The sequence below is a fragment of the Marmota flaviventris genome, chromosome 9 (assembly GCF_047511675.1).
Source record: "Marmota flaviventris isolate mMarFla1 chromosome 9, mMarFla1.hap1, whole genome shotgun sequence".
Classification (NCBI taxonomy): Eukaryota; Metazoa; Chordata; class Mammalia; order Rodentia; family Sciuridae; genus Marmota; species Marmota flaviventris.
Window position 1 is genome coordinate 16,068,953 of NC_092506.1, and position 19,042 is coordinate 16,087,994.

At 32.9% G+C, this 19,042-nt stretch overlaps 1 protein-coding gene across 1 annotated transcript; it reads right to left on the reverse strand.

The window, feature by feature from the left end:
* Position 1: 1 nt before the first annotated feature.
* LOC114081144 (olfactory receptor 8J3-like) lies at positions 2-9,022 on the reverse strand. The gene is made up of 2 exons (XM_071616934.1): positions 8,126-9,022; positions 2-49 (listed from the first exon to the last, which is right to left on the reverse strand). The coding sequence occupies exons 1-2, from the start codon at positions 9,020-9,022 to the stop codon at positions 2-4; spliced, it is 945 nt and encodes a 314-aa protein (XP_071473035.1).
* Between the last annotated feature and the right edge of the window lie 10,020 nt (positions 9,023-19,042).

Here is a 19,042-nt window from a genome sequence, read left to right on the forward strand (position 1 = left end):
ACTATATTCCTATTCTTAATGATCCTGTTGAAAGGGTTCTTTTTTTTGCCTATGAAGGTGATTTGTGTAATAGTCCTTTGGAAAGTACAGATAATAGGTATGACTTTAAAACCTGTTTACTTATTTTGGTTAACATATAATATACAGGAATCAGGTACCATGTGGTGTTTCCATAATGTGATGTTTTGACTCAAGTATACATTATCATGATCAACTCAGGGTAATTTGCATATCCATCACCTTAAACTTTCATCCTCCCCCTTTTTTTGATAGTGACATTCAAATCTCTCTCTTCTAACTATTTTGAGATATTTAATATATGACATTAAATAGTGTAATATTATCTTAATTATTTTTACCCTTCTGTAAAAATAAACTTTTGAGAATAAGAACAGTATTCATAAAGTGGGAGTGGGGAAAGGAAGAAGACTATAGTTATGCCCACAACCTATATATGAATACTTTTAGAATGTAAAAGAAAAAAAAAACTGTAACAGCACCACAATCACACTGATGTACTTGTATGAGTCAAGTTTAGCTCTTATAGAAAAAAAAAATTGACTTAGCAATATAGTGTAATACTCTAAAATAACAGTTGTTCTTTAACCTGAATTTGCACACCCCAATTCCCCTAAGACTAGTTTCTGTAAATAATAAAACTTAGGAGACACAAGAAATTATCTTGGTGGATTATATCAGATTAATATTTTAAGAAATCCTTGTTATTTTAACCCATGGAGTATTAAACTTTGGTTTATGTCCGTACATTAATATTTGATTTGTGTCTGGGGAAAAAGTCAGTTTTCCTTTCTTCTCAGCTCTTTATTTAGGCAGCCTAATTAGCCTCTTGAATTGTAACAGATCCTATGAAAAGAGCTGTTTCATGCATTTCTGTAAGCATGTTCCATGCCAGTTCTTCAGCCTCATACATTAGGATCTTTTTGTTTAAATTTTTAATTTGTTATATATGACAGCAAAATGCATTACTATTCATATTACACATATAGAGCAAAATTTTTCATATCTTTGGTTGTATATAAAATATATTCACACCATTTGTGTCTTCATTTATGTACTTAGGGAGTTATATCCATCTTATTCCACCATCTTTTTTACCCATATACACAATGGAATATTACTCAGCAATAAAAGAGAATAAAATCATGGCATTTGCAGGTAAATGGATGAGGTATGGGAATATAATGCTAAGTGAAGTTAGCCAATTCCCAAAAAACAAATGGTGAATGTTTTCTCTGATATTAGGAACTTTCTTTTTAAAAGAGGAAAAAGGCTTAAATAACTTTAGTTGATTATGTTAAATATACATAACCAATTTATGTACATGCAAACTTTGAAATTTATCTTCCACAAATTGTTTGCAACTTATTTACACATTTTATAACATTTTACAAGGCAAAAGGCATTTTTATTTAGAGACATTTCCTTTTACTTTCTATATTAAAATACATTCCCATACTTAAAACTTATATCTATTTGCTAGTTAATGACCTCTATAAAAATGTATATATTGAACAACCATTATGAAAATTTTGAATACAGACAAATTACTCCACTTTAACAAGATGAATTACTTTTATTTTAATAGTACTTTAATTGAAACCCAACTAAAACCTTTAACACTCTTTGTATATAAATCTCACCTGACAGAATCTTATCTCCCAGTAACTCTGTTTTTAGTGAAGACAGAGGGAAAAAAAAACAGTCAACCTTTCACCCATTTATCAATTTATGAAAATGTGTATCATGTTTAAATATATCTCAGCTGAGTGTCCTTGATTTTAAATGTAGTAGTTGACATTTAGCATTTTAACTTTGGAAATTAATCAGATGTTTCCTTTAACAAATACATATGTTTAATCCCATTTATGATAAATCTGATTTACTCGGTTTTAACTGTAAAAGCCAAGATATCAAACAAATGTAATTAACACTATTAACCATGTTCTTCCAGTTGAAGAAAATTCTTAAAACAATGAATATTACATTTAAAAAATTTTACAGAGACCAACATTTTATTAATTTTTTGACCACCTAGAAAAACTTGTGAGTTAGTAATTTTAAATACAGACATCTTTATTTTCATCTGTTTACCCAATTTAAACTGAACTTCTTTTTTATGTCCCAGGAATTATAAATTATTTGGGTCCATTTTTTAAGTTTTAAACTATGATCGCTCATTTATCTACATTCCAGTTTTTGGTACCATGTACATACATACACAAACACATTTGTAGACACAACAATACAATACACAGATGTGCATATACACACACACAAAAAAAAAAAAAAAACAGATAAGAAACAAAGAATTTGTAATAAGTGGAGTTCCACAGGTAGGAGGCAAGTACAGATGTTCTTTAAAGCCTCTATTAGATTTTGCTTGTTAAAAATTAAAGTAGAGCCTATCAGACTTTTATATGATGTCTTAAATATAGAGTAGGACTACAGTTGAAATGTCAGGTAATAAATCTTACAGCCATGACAGACACTGAAAATAAATGTTTCAGTTGGCCATTTGTCCTGATGACAGTCAGATTTATCCCCAACACCAGCATATCTTACACATTTGGTATCTTTCTGCATTTCTTCCCAGTGCTATAACATTCAGGAAGAGCCTGTTAATAAAACAGAGCAAAAGAAAATAGTCAGCCAGGCCAGAAGCAGCTCAGATTTAAATGTGATCTTTTGTCCTATTGACTTAACCAATTCTCTGTAAATCTTGTAGGCTTTGTAGGACTTTGCAATTTACATTTTAAATGCAAGCCTAGGAGAGATAGATATCTAACAAAAACTAAAAAGCAAAGAGGGCTTTAACTATTCTTTTTCTTCTTTAAAAGTATTTAATACCAGCAGCTTGGGAGGCTAGGACTGGAGGATCACAAATTCAAAGTCAGCCTCAGCAAAAGCAAGGCACTAAACAACTCAGTGAGTCCCTGTCTCTAAATAAAATGAAAAAGAAGGCTGGAGATGTGGTTCAGTGGTTGAGTGTTGAGAGCCTTTGAGTTCAATCCTAGTACCAAAAATAAATAAATAAATAAATAAATAAATAAATAAATAAATAAATAAATAAAATTATTTTCTTCAGATGTGCTACTGCAGTTTATGCCCCCCCCCCCCCCCCCCCCCGGGGAACCTGTTGTAACAGTGACAACATTGCTGACCTGGGTACTTGTAATTCCAATTTTTCCCATTTTCCCTCCAATTCCTGTTTACTCTCAAGAGGCAAGGGCTCTGGTGGGGAGGATGAGGTGCTTTCAGCAGAGAACTTCTTGTTAACTGTTTACAGTTTTAACAGTGTTCTTAAGTCCAGAAATCATGTCAGATGTCAATTTTTTTGTGCCTTCATGAGGTTTGGATCGAGACAATTTCCTACTAATGACCACAAAGTGAAAGTAGCCCCAGGAATTTTGTCAGGACCTCAGATGCATACTTAGTATACAGCTGTTTACTAAGTCTCTCTCTCAGATCTCCACATTTACTGTTCCCTCTTCAGGGAACCAGAGACAAGTTTTGGTGACAAATTCTAAAAACTGCAACAACTGTGCCCTTTGTGATTTAAACATAGTCTTAAGCAAAACAACATAGAAACATCCCTTTCTTTGGATCCAAGCTTTCCCATGTTTTACACCAAGCTATAAACTTGCTCCTCACCTTTTTTACCTGATGCACATCCTCAGGAGCATCCCACCCATCTGACAACTTGAAGAAGTTCCCCTGTGTCCAGTCCCTGTAGGGGCAACAGCTCCCACAACTTGAATGGCTGTTAATTCAGGTAACCTGATGAGGGGCAATGAGGGGATGAAGAAAAGATAAACAGAACCACAAAGAGAGAAAAAGCTGGGGTCGGGTGGCTCACAAACCCTGGCAGGCAATAGTGAACAAAAGCCAGCTCAGCATGTTTATTATAAAGGTTTATCATTAAAATGACTTATTGTGGGAAAGTTTCTACAAAGCGCTTGGAGTGAAGGAGAAAATTCTGTGCAGCCCAATTATAATTATCAGCCTGCACCCATAATTTTCTCAAGCTGGCATCTGAACTTAAGGTCAAGAACTTATAATTCCATGGAAGGCAGGGAACCTCATTTTAAGCTGGGCATCACCTTAGCAACTGGGCAGTCTTATTGGTACCATGGCACTGAAAGTTCCCAGAAGCAGCATCGTTCCTGTAGCCAAACAGCTCAAGGATCATGATTCAGTCACCACTCCTAACAAGCAATCTCTGTGAAATCAAAATTTTTAGACTTCTCTTATGAGTGATAGCATGCAGTGTTTAATTTTGGTGCCTTGCTTCTTTCATTTAACTTGATGTCCCAGGACTGACTATACTGCCACCAGTCATAGGATGCCAAGCTTTGTTATGGCTGAATAGAATTTACTCATTGTAACTACATTTTCTCTATCACTTCAATTGTTGATGGGCATTTCAGTAGATTCCATATCCTGATTATTGTGATTGCTGCTCTAGTAAACAGCAGGGTACAGGTGTCTTTTCAATATGTGGGTTTCTCTTCTCCTGTGTATATAACAGGTAGTAGGATTTCTGGATCCCATGAGAGTTTCTTTTTGATTTTGTGAGGAGTCTCCACACTGTCCTCCACAAAGGCTCAACTAATTTGCATTACCATCAGCAGTATATGGGAACGGTCTTTCTCCACAGGTCCACCAGCAGTTGATAATTATGTTTGTCCTTTTGATAATAACCATTCTCACTAAGATGAGGTTATATCTCATTGTGTTTTTTATTTTGATTTTTCTAATAATTAATGGCATTGAACATCTTTCTATATATCTATTAGCCATTTGTGTGTCTTCTGCTGAGAATTATCTATGCAGATCTTTGGCCAACTTTTTTTCATTGGGTTATTCATGTTTCTGCTCTTTATTGGTTGAGTTTCTTATATATCCAGAACATTAACCCTTGCAGAGAAATACCTTGAAAACATTTCTCCTATCCTATAGGTTGTTTTATTGCTCTGTATATTGCTTCCTTTGTTCTACAGAGCTTTTTTAGTTTGATGTAGTCCCATTTGTCAGATTTAGTTTTATTATCTGTGCATTTAGGTTCAGATCCAAAACACCTTTACCTATTACATTGCCCAGAAATACCTCCCTATGAATTATTTCAGGACTGGTATGGCTTACCACATTGTAGACTACATGAGGGAAAGCATAAAGATTTCTGGGAAATAGCATCAGTTTATCAAATCAAACTTAAAAGGCAAGAAAAATCTTCACTGGAGACATTAAAATTCCTCAACTTTTTTGAACTGCAAGAAAAAAGGTCAATTAAAATCACATTTTGGGGGTTTTTAATGTAGTGGAAAATACATTAAACCTAGAAAGTCTTGGACTTAAAGAAAGTATTGAGATATATGTTTATAGTCCTTCAAAACAAAATGGATTCCTTAAAAAATAATGTGGTCCTCTAGTCAATATTTGGGTTTAAATTTGTAAAAGGGAATTCACTACTTTTCTGAATTTGTAGACACTTGATGGCTTGTGTTAAAATTAAGTTCCTGAGGGACTTTGATGTTTGCCCCACCTGAGATTGATACACTTGTAATGCTTTCTTGTACAGGGCATTCCTTTATTATGGTGTTGGGTGAGAGCTATTGATTTCCTACAGATATAGTGTGAAGGACCTCTATGAATTCCTTGTCAAGTACTCCCTAAATTTCCTGAGTACGCACAGACAATGCTTCACTTCATGACTATATCTTACATCTCCTATCTCCTCTAGACCCCTCAAAACAATGTTTACTTTTAGCACTCACACAGGATATGCTATGGAACCTCCTGGGCACCAGGCACAACCTAAAAGATCAGGGGAATTAATGGTATAATCTCCCCTTGATGGATAGGAGATCAGAGGTAACCAACTACTTTCGTATCTTGCTTCATTAAATATTTGTGATTGGCAGGTATATCTGCTTGGGTTGATGGAGTTGGATTCATCACAACTGAATGAGAGTATGAAAAATATGTGAGCATGTGCCTAAGATTTTGCATTCATTCAAAACCTTTGAATTAAATTATTTTTTGTTTATCTGTTATTTAAGCAAGGCTCCGTGTAATGATTTTGGGCAAAAATAAATAAATAAATAAATAAATAAATAAATAAATAAACAAACAAACAATATAGAAAGTGTACATAGTATGTAACACTTGTGAGGTACAATATTGAACATTAGTTGATGAGATTACTACCAAATTTTAGGTTGTCCAGTTTCATAAAATATGCCAAATGAGACATTGTGTAGAGAATAATACTCCCATCAAAAAATTCCATGTCTTGATTCCCAGAACCTGTGAATATGTTACCTTGAATAGAAAAAGAAATTTGATGATGTGATTGCACTAAAGATTGGGAGATTGGCAGGGTCTCATGAATCACCTTTTTGGCTCAATCATAATCACAAGAGAAAGACCATGAGGATCAGAGGATACATGGCCATAGAAACAGCGATGTAATTGCTGGCTGGAAGTGGAGCACAGACCAAGGGGAAACCTCAAGAAGATGAAAAACCTTGTAAACAATCCCTTTGAGCTTTCTGAAGGAGCAGACTTCTGTCTCCCCAAAACACAAAAATAAATAAAAGTGTTTACAGCTAAAAAGATCTAGCTAATTCTAATGGTGTCACTTGAGACTAGAAATAGCTATTAGTGTGTGAATTTTTTTTTTCATTTCTTCTGCAACTTTAAGATTAGATTCAGATGATAATTCATTGATCAGAGTCCCAGAGTTCCTAGATTTGGTTTATTTCTGATTTTCATAAAAATATCATAAATGCAATTTCTTTCCAGTTAATGCATTTACCTCATGTTTCTAGATCTTTCTCCTTCACTTATTATATATTGATAGCATTTTACATGTACAAAGATTTTCCACCTGGCAACTATTTTTTTTTTTTTTTTGATCAGGAAGGCTCTTGGGAATATGTGACACTTGCATAAATATACAACAATGTCTTTTATGAGGGAGGGCATAGTTTTATTTCACTCCATATTACACTAAAAGAAAATACTAAAAGAAATAATATTAAATGTTATGGCTTCATAAAAAAGATAATATAATGCCTCAGTCTGGCTGGGCACAAAATCATGAGCCACTCAAGCAGGAACAAAGTTTATTTTTTGAAACTGCCGCCAATTTTTTCCACCCACGCGGCCTCCTCCTGGACCGCAGAGAGAGCTCCTCCCCCGGAACTCCCTCCTACTGTACTTCCCCAACCAATGGGAACTCTCCAGGAGTCCAGTAGCTGGCCTAGGTGAACAGCAGGAGTCCAATATCCATATGAATGCAAATCTTAACATAATCATATCATCTCAATGGCTAGCTGGCGTCACCTTTCGACCAAAAATGCCATGCATCATATACTTGGCTCTTAGCAATATAATAACTTTTACATGAGGTAGAAAAATTAGTTATACATTTTTTGGATGAATGACAGAGTTTTGTTTTTTTGTACACATACCAAGTGAGAGGAGTAAAAGAAGAATATGCTTATGTTGACTTATTTTAGTCTATTTTTTCATATGTTCTTTTCCATGTGTACTAAATACTTTTTGGTTAGTCGATATCTTTTGCTAAAAATGTAGTTTTTCTGTGACATACATTTATTATTAAAAACAAGATAAAATGGTTCCTAAAAAATTGAGAACTTGATGAAGAAAATTCTGCAAAAATAAAATATTATCTTTAGTAGTTGTGTAAAGGTTTCTCTGGCAAAGAGGGTAATCTCAGATTTGTCTCTTTTCCAAGAAATTATTGTCACCGACCTCTATCCCCTACAATCAGCCTATCTCTTACTTATGTAGAAATTATAAGACCTCTTTAGAATTTCACATTTAATTTAAAATTCCCTTCATTTATAATTAATATCTATTACATGCATACTTTTTTTCCTGTTTGGGTTATTAAAGATGGGATGAGGACAATTTAAAATTTTCTTACTGAGATAAATGGAGTTTCTAATCATGTACTGCAAGTTGTTTAAAGAGCAGTGTTTTTTTGGAGGAAACAAAAACAAGTAAGTTAGTCATAGTTCTAAATTTACATTGGTTTGAACTATTTGCATGGACCATGTAGGAATCCCTTCAAAACATCTTTTACATCTTTGTTCCTTAGACTATAAATTACAGGGTTTAACATTGGTATCACTAGCGTGTAGAAAACTGAAGCCATTTTGTCAGTGTTCAATGAGTGGTTGGTCCTTGGTTGCAAATACATGAAAAGGAGCGTCCCATAGAACACAGTGACGGCCACCATGTGGGAAGCACAGGTGGAAAAGGCTTTTTGTCGACCCTCAGAAGAACGTATTCTCAAAATGGCAAGGACAATGTTGAAGTAGGATATCAGAACTATGATCATGGAGAAAAACAAATTTGTCCCTGAAAAGATGAACACCACTGTTTCTGGAATGTAGGTATCAGAGCAGGACAGTGCTAACAAAGGGACATTGTCACAGTAAAAATGGTTGATTATGTTGGATGAGCAGTAAGACACAGAGAACACACATGGTGTCACCACAATAGCTGTACAAAAGCCATAGAAGTAGGTGAGGGACACCAGCAGAAGGCAGATCCGCCGAGATACCACCACCATGTAGAGCAGGGGGTTGCAAATGGCCACATAGCGGTCATAGGCCATCACCGCCAGCATGAAAATCTCTGCTACAATGAAAACCAGAAATCCTCCCAGTTGTGTGGCACATTCATAGTATGAGGTGGTTTTCTTACTTACTAAAAAGTTGACCAGCATTTTAGGGGCAATGACAGTAGAGTTGCCAAGATTGATGACAGCCAGATGTCGGAGGAAGAAGTACATAGGGGTCTGAAGCCGAGAATCAGCACTGGTGAGGGTGATGATGCCCAGATTCCCTGTCACAGTGAGCCAGTAGATGACCAAGAAGAGCAGGAATAGGGGAATCTGCAGCTCTGGACGGTCAGAGACTCCCATCAGAATGAATTCAGTCACTTGTGTGAGATTTCCAGAAGCCATTTATTTTGTTGTGTTTGTCTTTAATGGGAAAAATGGAAAGACACAGAAGTCACCTTCTCTGTTACATGCTAGATTTTTAAGTGTATCACTTAAAATCTTTATTTTGATTGGCAAAACTTTAAATGATTCAATACTTAATTGCTTTTCATCCAGTCTTTTCCAAATCTCGGAAACACAAACCCACCAGACACAATTGAGTCTCTTAGATCTGTATGGATAAACAATTTATTTGTTCATTATTTACACATACACACACAAATACATGAAAAGTATTGTCCCATAGAACCCAGTGATGGCCACCATATGGGAAGCACAGGTTGTTGATCCTAAGAGGAACATATTCTCAAAATGGCAAGGACAATTTTCACACACACACACATTTAAATATATTAAGTGAATATATATATTCAAAGAATATTTATTTAATCTCACTTTTTCTTTTGTTGTTTTTGGGGATTGATCCCTGGGGTGCTTAACCACCAAGCTACCTCCCCAGACCTTTGTTTTATATATATAAAAATTTGGAGTCAGGTTCTGTCTAAGTTGCTCAGGGCTTTACTATGTTGCCCAGGCTGACTTTGAAATTTCATTTCTCCTGCCTCAGTCTCTTGAGTCAGTGGGGTTATTATAATGCAAATATTAGTCATATAAACATCAAACTTCAGATATATACATGTGTGTGTATATGTATATCCACACCTACGTGTTTTCCTGAGTGCCCATTAAGAAGTCAGTGAATCAGAATGACCACCAGTTACCTTTCCTTGGCTTCCACAGTTTTCCTATTCAAGTTACGCTTGTCATCAATCAACCTAGAGAATTTCAATATTTCCTTTTCTCCTTATTAATTGCTACAACATTATTATTTTACAACTGTCGGCAAACAGGCTTGAACTTCAATCCTTTATTTTTTTTTCAAATTCTTTTATTTTATTACTTTTACTTTGTTGTTGTTGTAGATGGACACAAAACTATTATTTTATTTATATATTTTTATGTGGCACTGAGGATCAAACCCAGTGCCTCACATGTGAAAGGCAAATTCTCTACCATTGAGCCACAACCCCAGCCATACTTTTACTATTAAATATATCAATCTAAATATTTAATATATATAGATTGGACTAGGTATACCACATAAATTGTATAAAGTCTATCTTAAATTTTAATTATTACAACTTTATTTGCTAAACTCTGATTCCTTTGATTTCCTTGTATAAAAAAATGAGGGGAGAGGGCTGACATTTATACAGCAGATCAATTCTGGGAAGAATTATACTGAGAATTTTGAAGTTATTACCTCATTTTTATGCAGGAGTGCTCAATTGTATACAATTGTTTTCATATCTGATGATAAAATTGAAACTCAATGAGGTAAGATCACTCAACAAATCTTTATACAATATTAGATGAAGATATTGTCTAAACTTTATCGTTTTGTAACTTTTTTACTATGTTTAGTGTAGTTTTGTTTATGTTATTTGTTTAGTTAGCTGAGTTTAAATTTTTTTTTTAGTTGTAGTTGGACACAATAACTTTATTTTGTTTATTTATTTTTATGTAGTGCTGAGGATCAAACCCAATACCTCACGTGTGTGAGGCAAGCACTCTACCACTGAGCTACAACCCCAGTCCTAGTTAGCTGGGTTTTTTGATGTTTTGGGGGATTGATTACTAGCACAACTAATTACCAACTAGTTGTGCTCTTATAATTTGCAAATTAAACAAGGCAAGGGATATCTATTGGCATGTATACAAAATCAATGGTAACTACAGTCATTATTATTAGCATGCTTTGAATAATTTTAATGTTGTTCTTTGTTTGAACAATAGTAATGTATTATCTCTCACTGAGGGCTTTTACAGTTTAAATAAGTAGAGCAAGTGAATTATAACTTTGGATATTTAAAAAAATTGGATGGATTTCAAAACCGCTAGAAGAAGAAAGCAGCTAGAAGATTTCCAAACACAAAGAAATGTTAAATGTTAGGAAAATAAAGGTGGGTTTGATCCCATGAAAATCAAAGACAGGTCCTTAGAGAAAACAGACCAATGTCTGAGGAGAGAGGAGGGAAGTGCTGTGGAGTGCTATTGGTTAAATTATATTGTCGTATTGTGTGTGTGTATGAATATGTAATAATGAATCCCATCAATATGTACACCTGAAATGCACCAAATCATGTAAAATTATTTTTAAAAATGTTAAGTGTTTGAGGAGATTGAAACAATAATTATCATTCAATCATTACTTATTGTATATGTGCTTATAATTTTGACATTGTACTCCATAAATATATGTAAAAATTGTATGTCAGTTATATTGAAAATGAAGATCAGAACTCAGAGTAATATCTAGCTACAAATTTAACATTAAGAAAACATGCTGTCCTGCAAACATATTCTCTCTTAAATCTGCAACGTGTTTGTTTTGATGTAGACACTTCATTCAACACATCGTGAATCTGAGAAGCTGTAATTTGAATTGTATCAGTTCTCCCATATCTCCTACTGCTGAGCCTCAAAACTGCATGTTCTTGAAGAATACAGAGTGGGCTTAAGGCAGAAAGCACTGTGACAGCAGGACATGGACCAACCTACCTCCTGTCTCACTACTCATAAGTGACTGTGCATTGTTTGCCCTCACTTGGGATGCATTCTGTAAATGCATCCTTAACTTAGCAATCAAAAACATCATAAACACCTATTTCTGACTGTTCTATAAATCTATGCAGTTAGCTTTGTGAACAGACAGTGTCTGCACATTTAATGTCCTTACCTATTGCTAACTCTTTCCTCTACTGAAATATGACTGATGGCAAATCCAGGGTTGCTTTTCAGTAGCAGTGAGTACACTCTACTGAAATAGTTCCTATAGGACAGCACCAGATTTCTCATGTTTTTTTTTTTTTTTTTTTCCCCCTCACAGTCTTATTGACTTAGCATTTGTGCTTGAGCTAATTTAATTTTCTACATTTTTTTCAAATTAGTCATTAGTAGAACTATTTTATAGGTCTAGTAATACAATAAAATTTGTAGTAACTAAAAGTTTAAAAATATATTTAATAACTAATGTTAATCATTTTAATGTCTCATTTCATTTCCAACTGTGACAAAATTTGAATAAGAAATTATACTATAAATTAATTATTAATTAACTTCTGAGATAATTTATAAATTATATTCCATTGCTTTTTACCATGGAATGAATTTTATTTATTAATTTTTTGCGCTGAGGATACAACTCAGGGCCTCAGGCAGGCTATATAAGTGCTCTACCACTGAGCCATATCCCAAGCCTATGGAATTTTTCATAAACTTGTTTAGACATGTATTATGTTTGGGATAAATGTTGAATGACCACATGTCTCCCAGTGCCCGCTCTGGACACAGAGACTGATTACTGAAACCCAGAAATATTTTCATTGTAGTTTCCTATCACGAACAATGCAGAAACCCCAAAGAGGGAAGTTTATTTATTTGTTTGCATACTCAAGCAATTTCATCTACCAATAGAAAGGTTAGAAATAAATGTTTAAGTTCTATCACCACAGCTACCACTGAGCAATGTGTAGGAAGATAGTTGAGTCACCTGTAAAGAAAAATACACCCACTTCAGTCTTGAGTCTTTGAATGTAGACATTTCAAAGTAGTTGAACTAATTGTTAAGTAAAATATTTGATGGAACCTACCTGTATGGAGAGATCTGCAGAAGCCCACCACCAAGGTTGCTTTGGAGCATGCTGAAGATTTTATACGTATCTTGTGTCCCTGAAGACCTTCACCCTGAATTATGTTTGCTCCTGGGTCTCAAGTCTCTGAACATAAGAAACAAGTTTGTCAAATAAAGGCTTGATTCCAGAGGGAAAAAATAACACAAACAGAATGCTCATTAATCAGGCAGAAATGAAAGATAAAGATCATGGCTTCTGTTTGGCAACTTAACAAGGCAAAGTAATTACATTGTTTTTTGTCTCCTTTTCTTGAACTTTACCCTTTTACCCTGGGTTAGCTGGGAAGTCCTGTGGATGGTCCTGGAATGAAGGAAATTCAACAGTGAGAAAGCACAGGACTGTGGTACTAATGATCATATGTGAATATAAGAATTAGAACTGAATATAATCCACCATTTTGATTTCAAGAGCAACTCTCCTGTGAAGATGAATCTTAAAAGCCAGATATACAACATAAATTCAAATGTTAATTATTTTAAATAGATCCAATGCCACTTGTATTAATTTTTTAAGATACCCTTCATATAACTGGTCTAATTTCTAGTTTTTAATGAAATAATTATGATGGAAAAATATTTTCTTATCCATATCAGAAATATCCCCTCAAAGCATGATAAAAGCTGTAATTTAAATCCTTTACAACAATTTTATGTTACTTATTGTGTGAAATTTTTTATTCTATAAGCAAAATAAGTGAAAAAGTCATGTCAGTTCACCTTTCTATTATCAGTCTCTAAAATAATACCCAGGAAAGAGATGTTCAAAATATTTTTGTTGACTAACTGATGTAATACATAATGAAGGAGTAAAGATATGAATAAAATAACTATTCTAAAATTGTGCTCAAATATGTGTATTTTATTCCACATAGTATAATCAAATTGTAACTTTGTGTTGTCTTTAGCTTTGATTAACAGTATTCATTTTCATGTCATTGTCTAGAATATTTACTATGGTCTGTCTCCATCTTGGTATTTCTTGTAAATACTATATATCTTATTTAATATATATATTTATTTATAAATAATACATATTTTATATATAAATGTGTGCTTATAATATTATATATTTATAAGTGTGATATATAATATCATACATATAATTTATAGAGGCCATAGAGGCCAGCAATCCCACTTCTGAGATTTAATCCAAAAGAATCAAACTCAGAATCCCAGAGAATCATGCACACTAATGTGCACTGCCTCACTGTTCATAACAGCCAAGATGTATATAAAACCTAAATTCCACAGATGCACATTGGATGCAGAAAATGTGGCATATTCAGAAATGGAATATTACTTAACCTTGAAAGATTAAGATATCTTGCAATATTTAACAATGTGGAGGAACCATGAGGACATGAGGTTAATGTAATAAGCTAGTCACAGAAGGACAAAATCACACCATTCAACTTTTATGAATATCTGAAATAGTCAATCTCACAGAATTAGCAACTAAAACAGTGCTGTCTAGGGACTGGGGAAAGGAGATACATATCAAAAAGTAGAAAGTTGTTTTGTTGGAGGGGAGTACTGGGGATTAAATTCAGAGGCACTCAGCCACTGAGCCACATCCCCAACCCCATTTTGTATTTTATTTAGAGACAGGGTCTCACTGAGTTGCTTAGTGCCTCACTTTTGCTGAGGCTGGCTTTGAACTCAGGATCCTCCTGCTTCAGTCTTTTAAACTTCTGGGATTACAGTTCTACGCTACCCTGCCCAGCTATATACAAAGTTTTATTGTGGAAGATTAATACGTTTTGCAGATCTAGTGTACAGTCTTTTGAATAAAATTATTAGTCTATTGTACACTTAAAAGTTTAAGAGGATATATATATATATATATATATATATATATATATATATATATATATATAGTGTGATAATTTTGTCACTACAATAAAATAAAAATTTTAGAAAAGTAGTGAAGTAAGTATGAATGTTTAAACTATGATCCAAAGTGAAAGATACTGTGTAAAATAAGCACAAGTTTAGTATAATTCAGTTTTATGAAATACTTAGAGGATATAAATCCACACTGATGGAACAAATTTTATAGTATCCAGGGCATGGAAGGGAGGAAAATACCAGGAAACATTAGTTAGTGGATATCTGGGAGTGATGATAATCTTGTAAAACTGTGACAAAGTGTTGATTGAACAAACTATGGATATAATAATTGCTAATAAATTGTTTTTTTAGGATAGTTAACAATATATTATGTGAATATTATCTCAATAATTTTTGGAAAAATGAAGTTAGAAAAGTTCAGTAATTCCAGATTACTGAACAATTTGTTATTTGCTTTTAAAATGACGATCATGATTGAACTGTAACACTTGCATACATGTCTAAAATAAATTTTGTTATTCTCTGTAATAAACTAGATTTTCAATTAGTTTATGATGTCTTTTGGTTTGTGGAATTATTGCATTTTATATAGAAACATTAGCTTGGATTTTTAACTCAAATTTTAAAATGATTTAATAAACTTAAGATTCTACTAACCTTAAATGTTCTAGGATATGTTAATATTATAGCTAAATGTTTTCCTAAATTAAATATACTTGTTTTACACAATAAATTTTACATAGAAATAAAATTGAGTACATATTCACATTAGTGCTTGATTTACATTAATCATTAATATAAACTTTTATGAAGTTGAAACTTAACACACTATTTCCTCTTCCTTTTGTTACTAGTTCGGATCCTTACAAGTTATTAGCATTACCAGAGGTAAGCTCCATCTACTATGTGTCATTCATGTGGAAGTTGTCATTGACTAACTCTACATTTACATACTCATTAAAAATACATAGTATGGCCAGCCATAGTGGTGCACACCAATAATCCCAGCAACTCTGGAGAGTTAGGCAGGAGGATCACACATTCTAGGGCAATCTCAGTAAAAATCTTAATAAAAATCTCAGGAACTTAGTGGGACTTCCTATCTCAAAAAAAAAAAAAAAAATAGCAAGTAGAGTACCCCTCTGTTCAATCCCCAGCAAAAAAATAAAAATAAAAATAAACAAGCTAATTTTTAAGTTAATTTTCTTTTAAATTTGTAATGTCTAATACTAAAAATTTATTTCTTAGTTTAGATATATAGTTTTGAACTTGTCCACGTTATTCTGTTTAGATATTCATTTTTCCTGATTTTGCTGAAACTAGAAACATATTAAGCATGTGAAAATTGTATTCCAAAATGTCTAACAATATTACACTCCATTAGGAGAGTGGAAATATTTCCATTAATCCAGTTTGGTATTCCTAAACTGTATAGTTTTGTCAATTTTTTGAGTTTGTAAAAATATTTTATATGATTTGTATTTTCAAATTATTATCAAACTCTATGCATAAGCCATAAGATATTTTTCATTTTGTGATTTTTATGTACATATACATTTTTATCTATGGATCTTAGGCATATGTTTATTAATTCAACAAATGAGCAATTATACATATTTTCTCTAGTCCATAGCTTCCTCTTTTGTTATATTTATAATTATTTTTGTGAGACTATGGAAATTTTAAATTGTAAAATGTATCAATCTTTGTGATTTTCATTTGTGTTTCAGGATGTTTTCCATGGTCTGAATCATACAAACATGCATACACACACACACACACACACACACACACACACACATACACACAGAGTAAAAGAGAGAAAAAGAAGTGAAGGAGAGAGAGAGAGACAGAGATAGAAAGAGAGAGAGAGAGAGAGAGAGAAAACAATCTGCATGTTCGTTTTTGCATGTCTTGGATAAGCATGGAGAAGGTGTATCACTAACCATGATTTAATTTTGACATTTAAAGAGGGAACCATGTGAGTAGTTGTGAATAGACCATACCAAACAAAAGCAGACATATTGTGATAGGAATCTATCATGATAGAAGAAATTATGTATTATTGTTATATTATTTGGACATAATAACATTCTATGGATATCCTACATAAAATTCAGTTTCCTAAAGAAAGTATCCTATTGAAATTATAGAATAATGTTACCCCTTGACAAAGAAAATAGATCTTGCAAAAAAATTATAAATAATAATGAAGAAAAGAAGGGAGAATACTAAAAGTCTTAGAAAGTTTTATTTCAAAATTAGTTTAGTCAAAGTTTATGCATACTAGAAATTATGAAAAACTTTTTCACTTCTATAGAAATGTGACAGACATGCTTTCTTCTTTAGTTTCTTAATACAGTTGATGACATTACAATATTTGAACATTAAAAATTATAAATCATTTACTCAAATATTATTTGTCACTCTTGTTACACATCACTAGATTTGTCAGCTATATTTTATTTAGAATTTTCACACACATAATATTTTCATCCACCTTTGGTAGCCAAGGAATATGCCTCCAAATATTTGAAAATTCATCTCTTCAGGTTTCTGGAAGAATTTGTAGAAACAATTACTCCTTTCATCCTTAGCACTTAGTAGAATTCACCATTCAGGCCTACTGGACATGATCTGAAGATGGTGGTAGAGAGTTATTTTTACTATAAACTTCCAGGGGAGTACCAGGGATTTAATTTAGGGGCACTTGACAAATGAGTCACACCCCCAGCCTTATTTTGTATTTTATTTACTGACAGGGTATTGCTGAGTTGCTTAGCACCTCACTTTCACTGACTTTTGACTTTAAACTTGCTATCCTCCTGCCTCAGCCTCCCAAGCTGCTAGGATTAGAGGTATGCACCACCACGACCTACTAAATTTCCATTTTGAGAGTCTTCATCAATTAAATTTTTTTTTCATTTATATTTTGGTATACATATAAATGAAAAATACAACATACTGCTTTTTATTACACTAACTTCAAGTACAGATTGCTTTTATAGAGAAATTCTGAGTATCCCAACAATTTTTGTATATTTCTTATTCTAAACTATATTGAGCTTCCTGAATCACTATTGTACAAACTATTGAACATTGTTGACACAAACTACCTTTGTAAGGGTTTTACTAGATTCCAATTCCTGGTTTTTAAAACTATATTTTATGGAAAAATATGCAACTGTCTGATATATCTTATAAATCTATTTAACAATGAAAAGCAAAAACTTTCAGAATGAATTAAATATTTTATCAAAATTTACATCTCAATACATTTTGTTCTGCTTTTGATTTATCATTTGAGGGTTTATGAAAAATCACACCAACGTCTGAATATTTAACTCAGTAGTAGAGTGCTTGCCTAACATTCATGAGGAGACCTACCTGGGTTTCACCTCCAGTAGTCAAAAAAAAAAAAAAGTCACATACAGATTTATAATAAAAGTCAAATATTGTTTTAAACTAATTTGCAGTGTTTATTTAACACAGATATTAGAGATATTTACTTTCTCTTATATATTTTTATTCACTGAAGTCATTTTGGAAACATGAAATAATTTAAAATGCAGTAAACATAAATTTGAGGAAACAGAAAATAATTTAAAAATACAATTGAAACATTTTCTTAATCTTTTGGCCAGCAAAAATTAACATTTTACTTTGTCCCTGTCAAACATACACTGTTTAGAAAATTACATTTTCATATGAATCTATACATAAAAAGATAGTCAAAAGTCATAAAATGTGATTATGACAAAATCAATCATATAATTCTTTAGTAATAATTAGTCCCATTTGACAATACACGTAAACTTTTATTTTTGTAATGAACAATTTTTGTTCATATCTGGTTAAAAGATAATTTTAGTACATGATGGGCTACCAAGGAAACAGATCAGTCCCAACACAGCCTGAATAAAGTGCTATGAAAAGAAATCAATGAAAATAACAAAAAGAGAGACAGATTTTAGAGAGGTTTACAATGAACTATGTCCTGAAAATGACAAGTACTACTGTCAATACAGAGCATACTACACTCTCATTAGAAATAACTGGGGTCAGGGGACTAGGAAAAAAATAGAAGTATTTGGAGTAGTCAGAGGGTAGTGAAGGGAGGAGAGGGGATATGGGGTAGAAAGGATAGTAGAACAAAATAGATATAATCACCCTATGTACATATATGACTACATAACCTGTGTCATTCTACATCATGTACTATCAGAAGAGTGAGAATTATACTCCATTTATGTATGATGTGTCAAAATGCATTCTACTGTCATGTGTACCTAATTAGAACAGATTTAAAAAAAAATTTAAAAAGAAAGAATTTTGAAAATTGTAGGATTATCTGTTTGTCTGTTTGATTCTTCCCAGGCAGAAAATCATATCAACTCAAGGAATGGATCATAACTGACATATGGATGAAATGTGAGGAA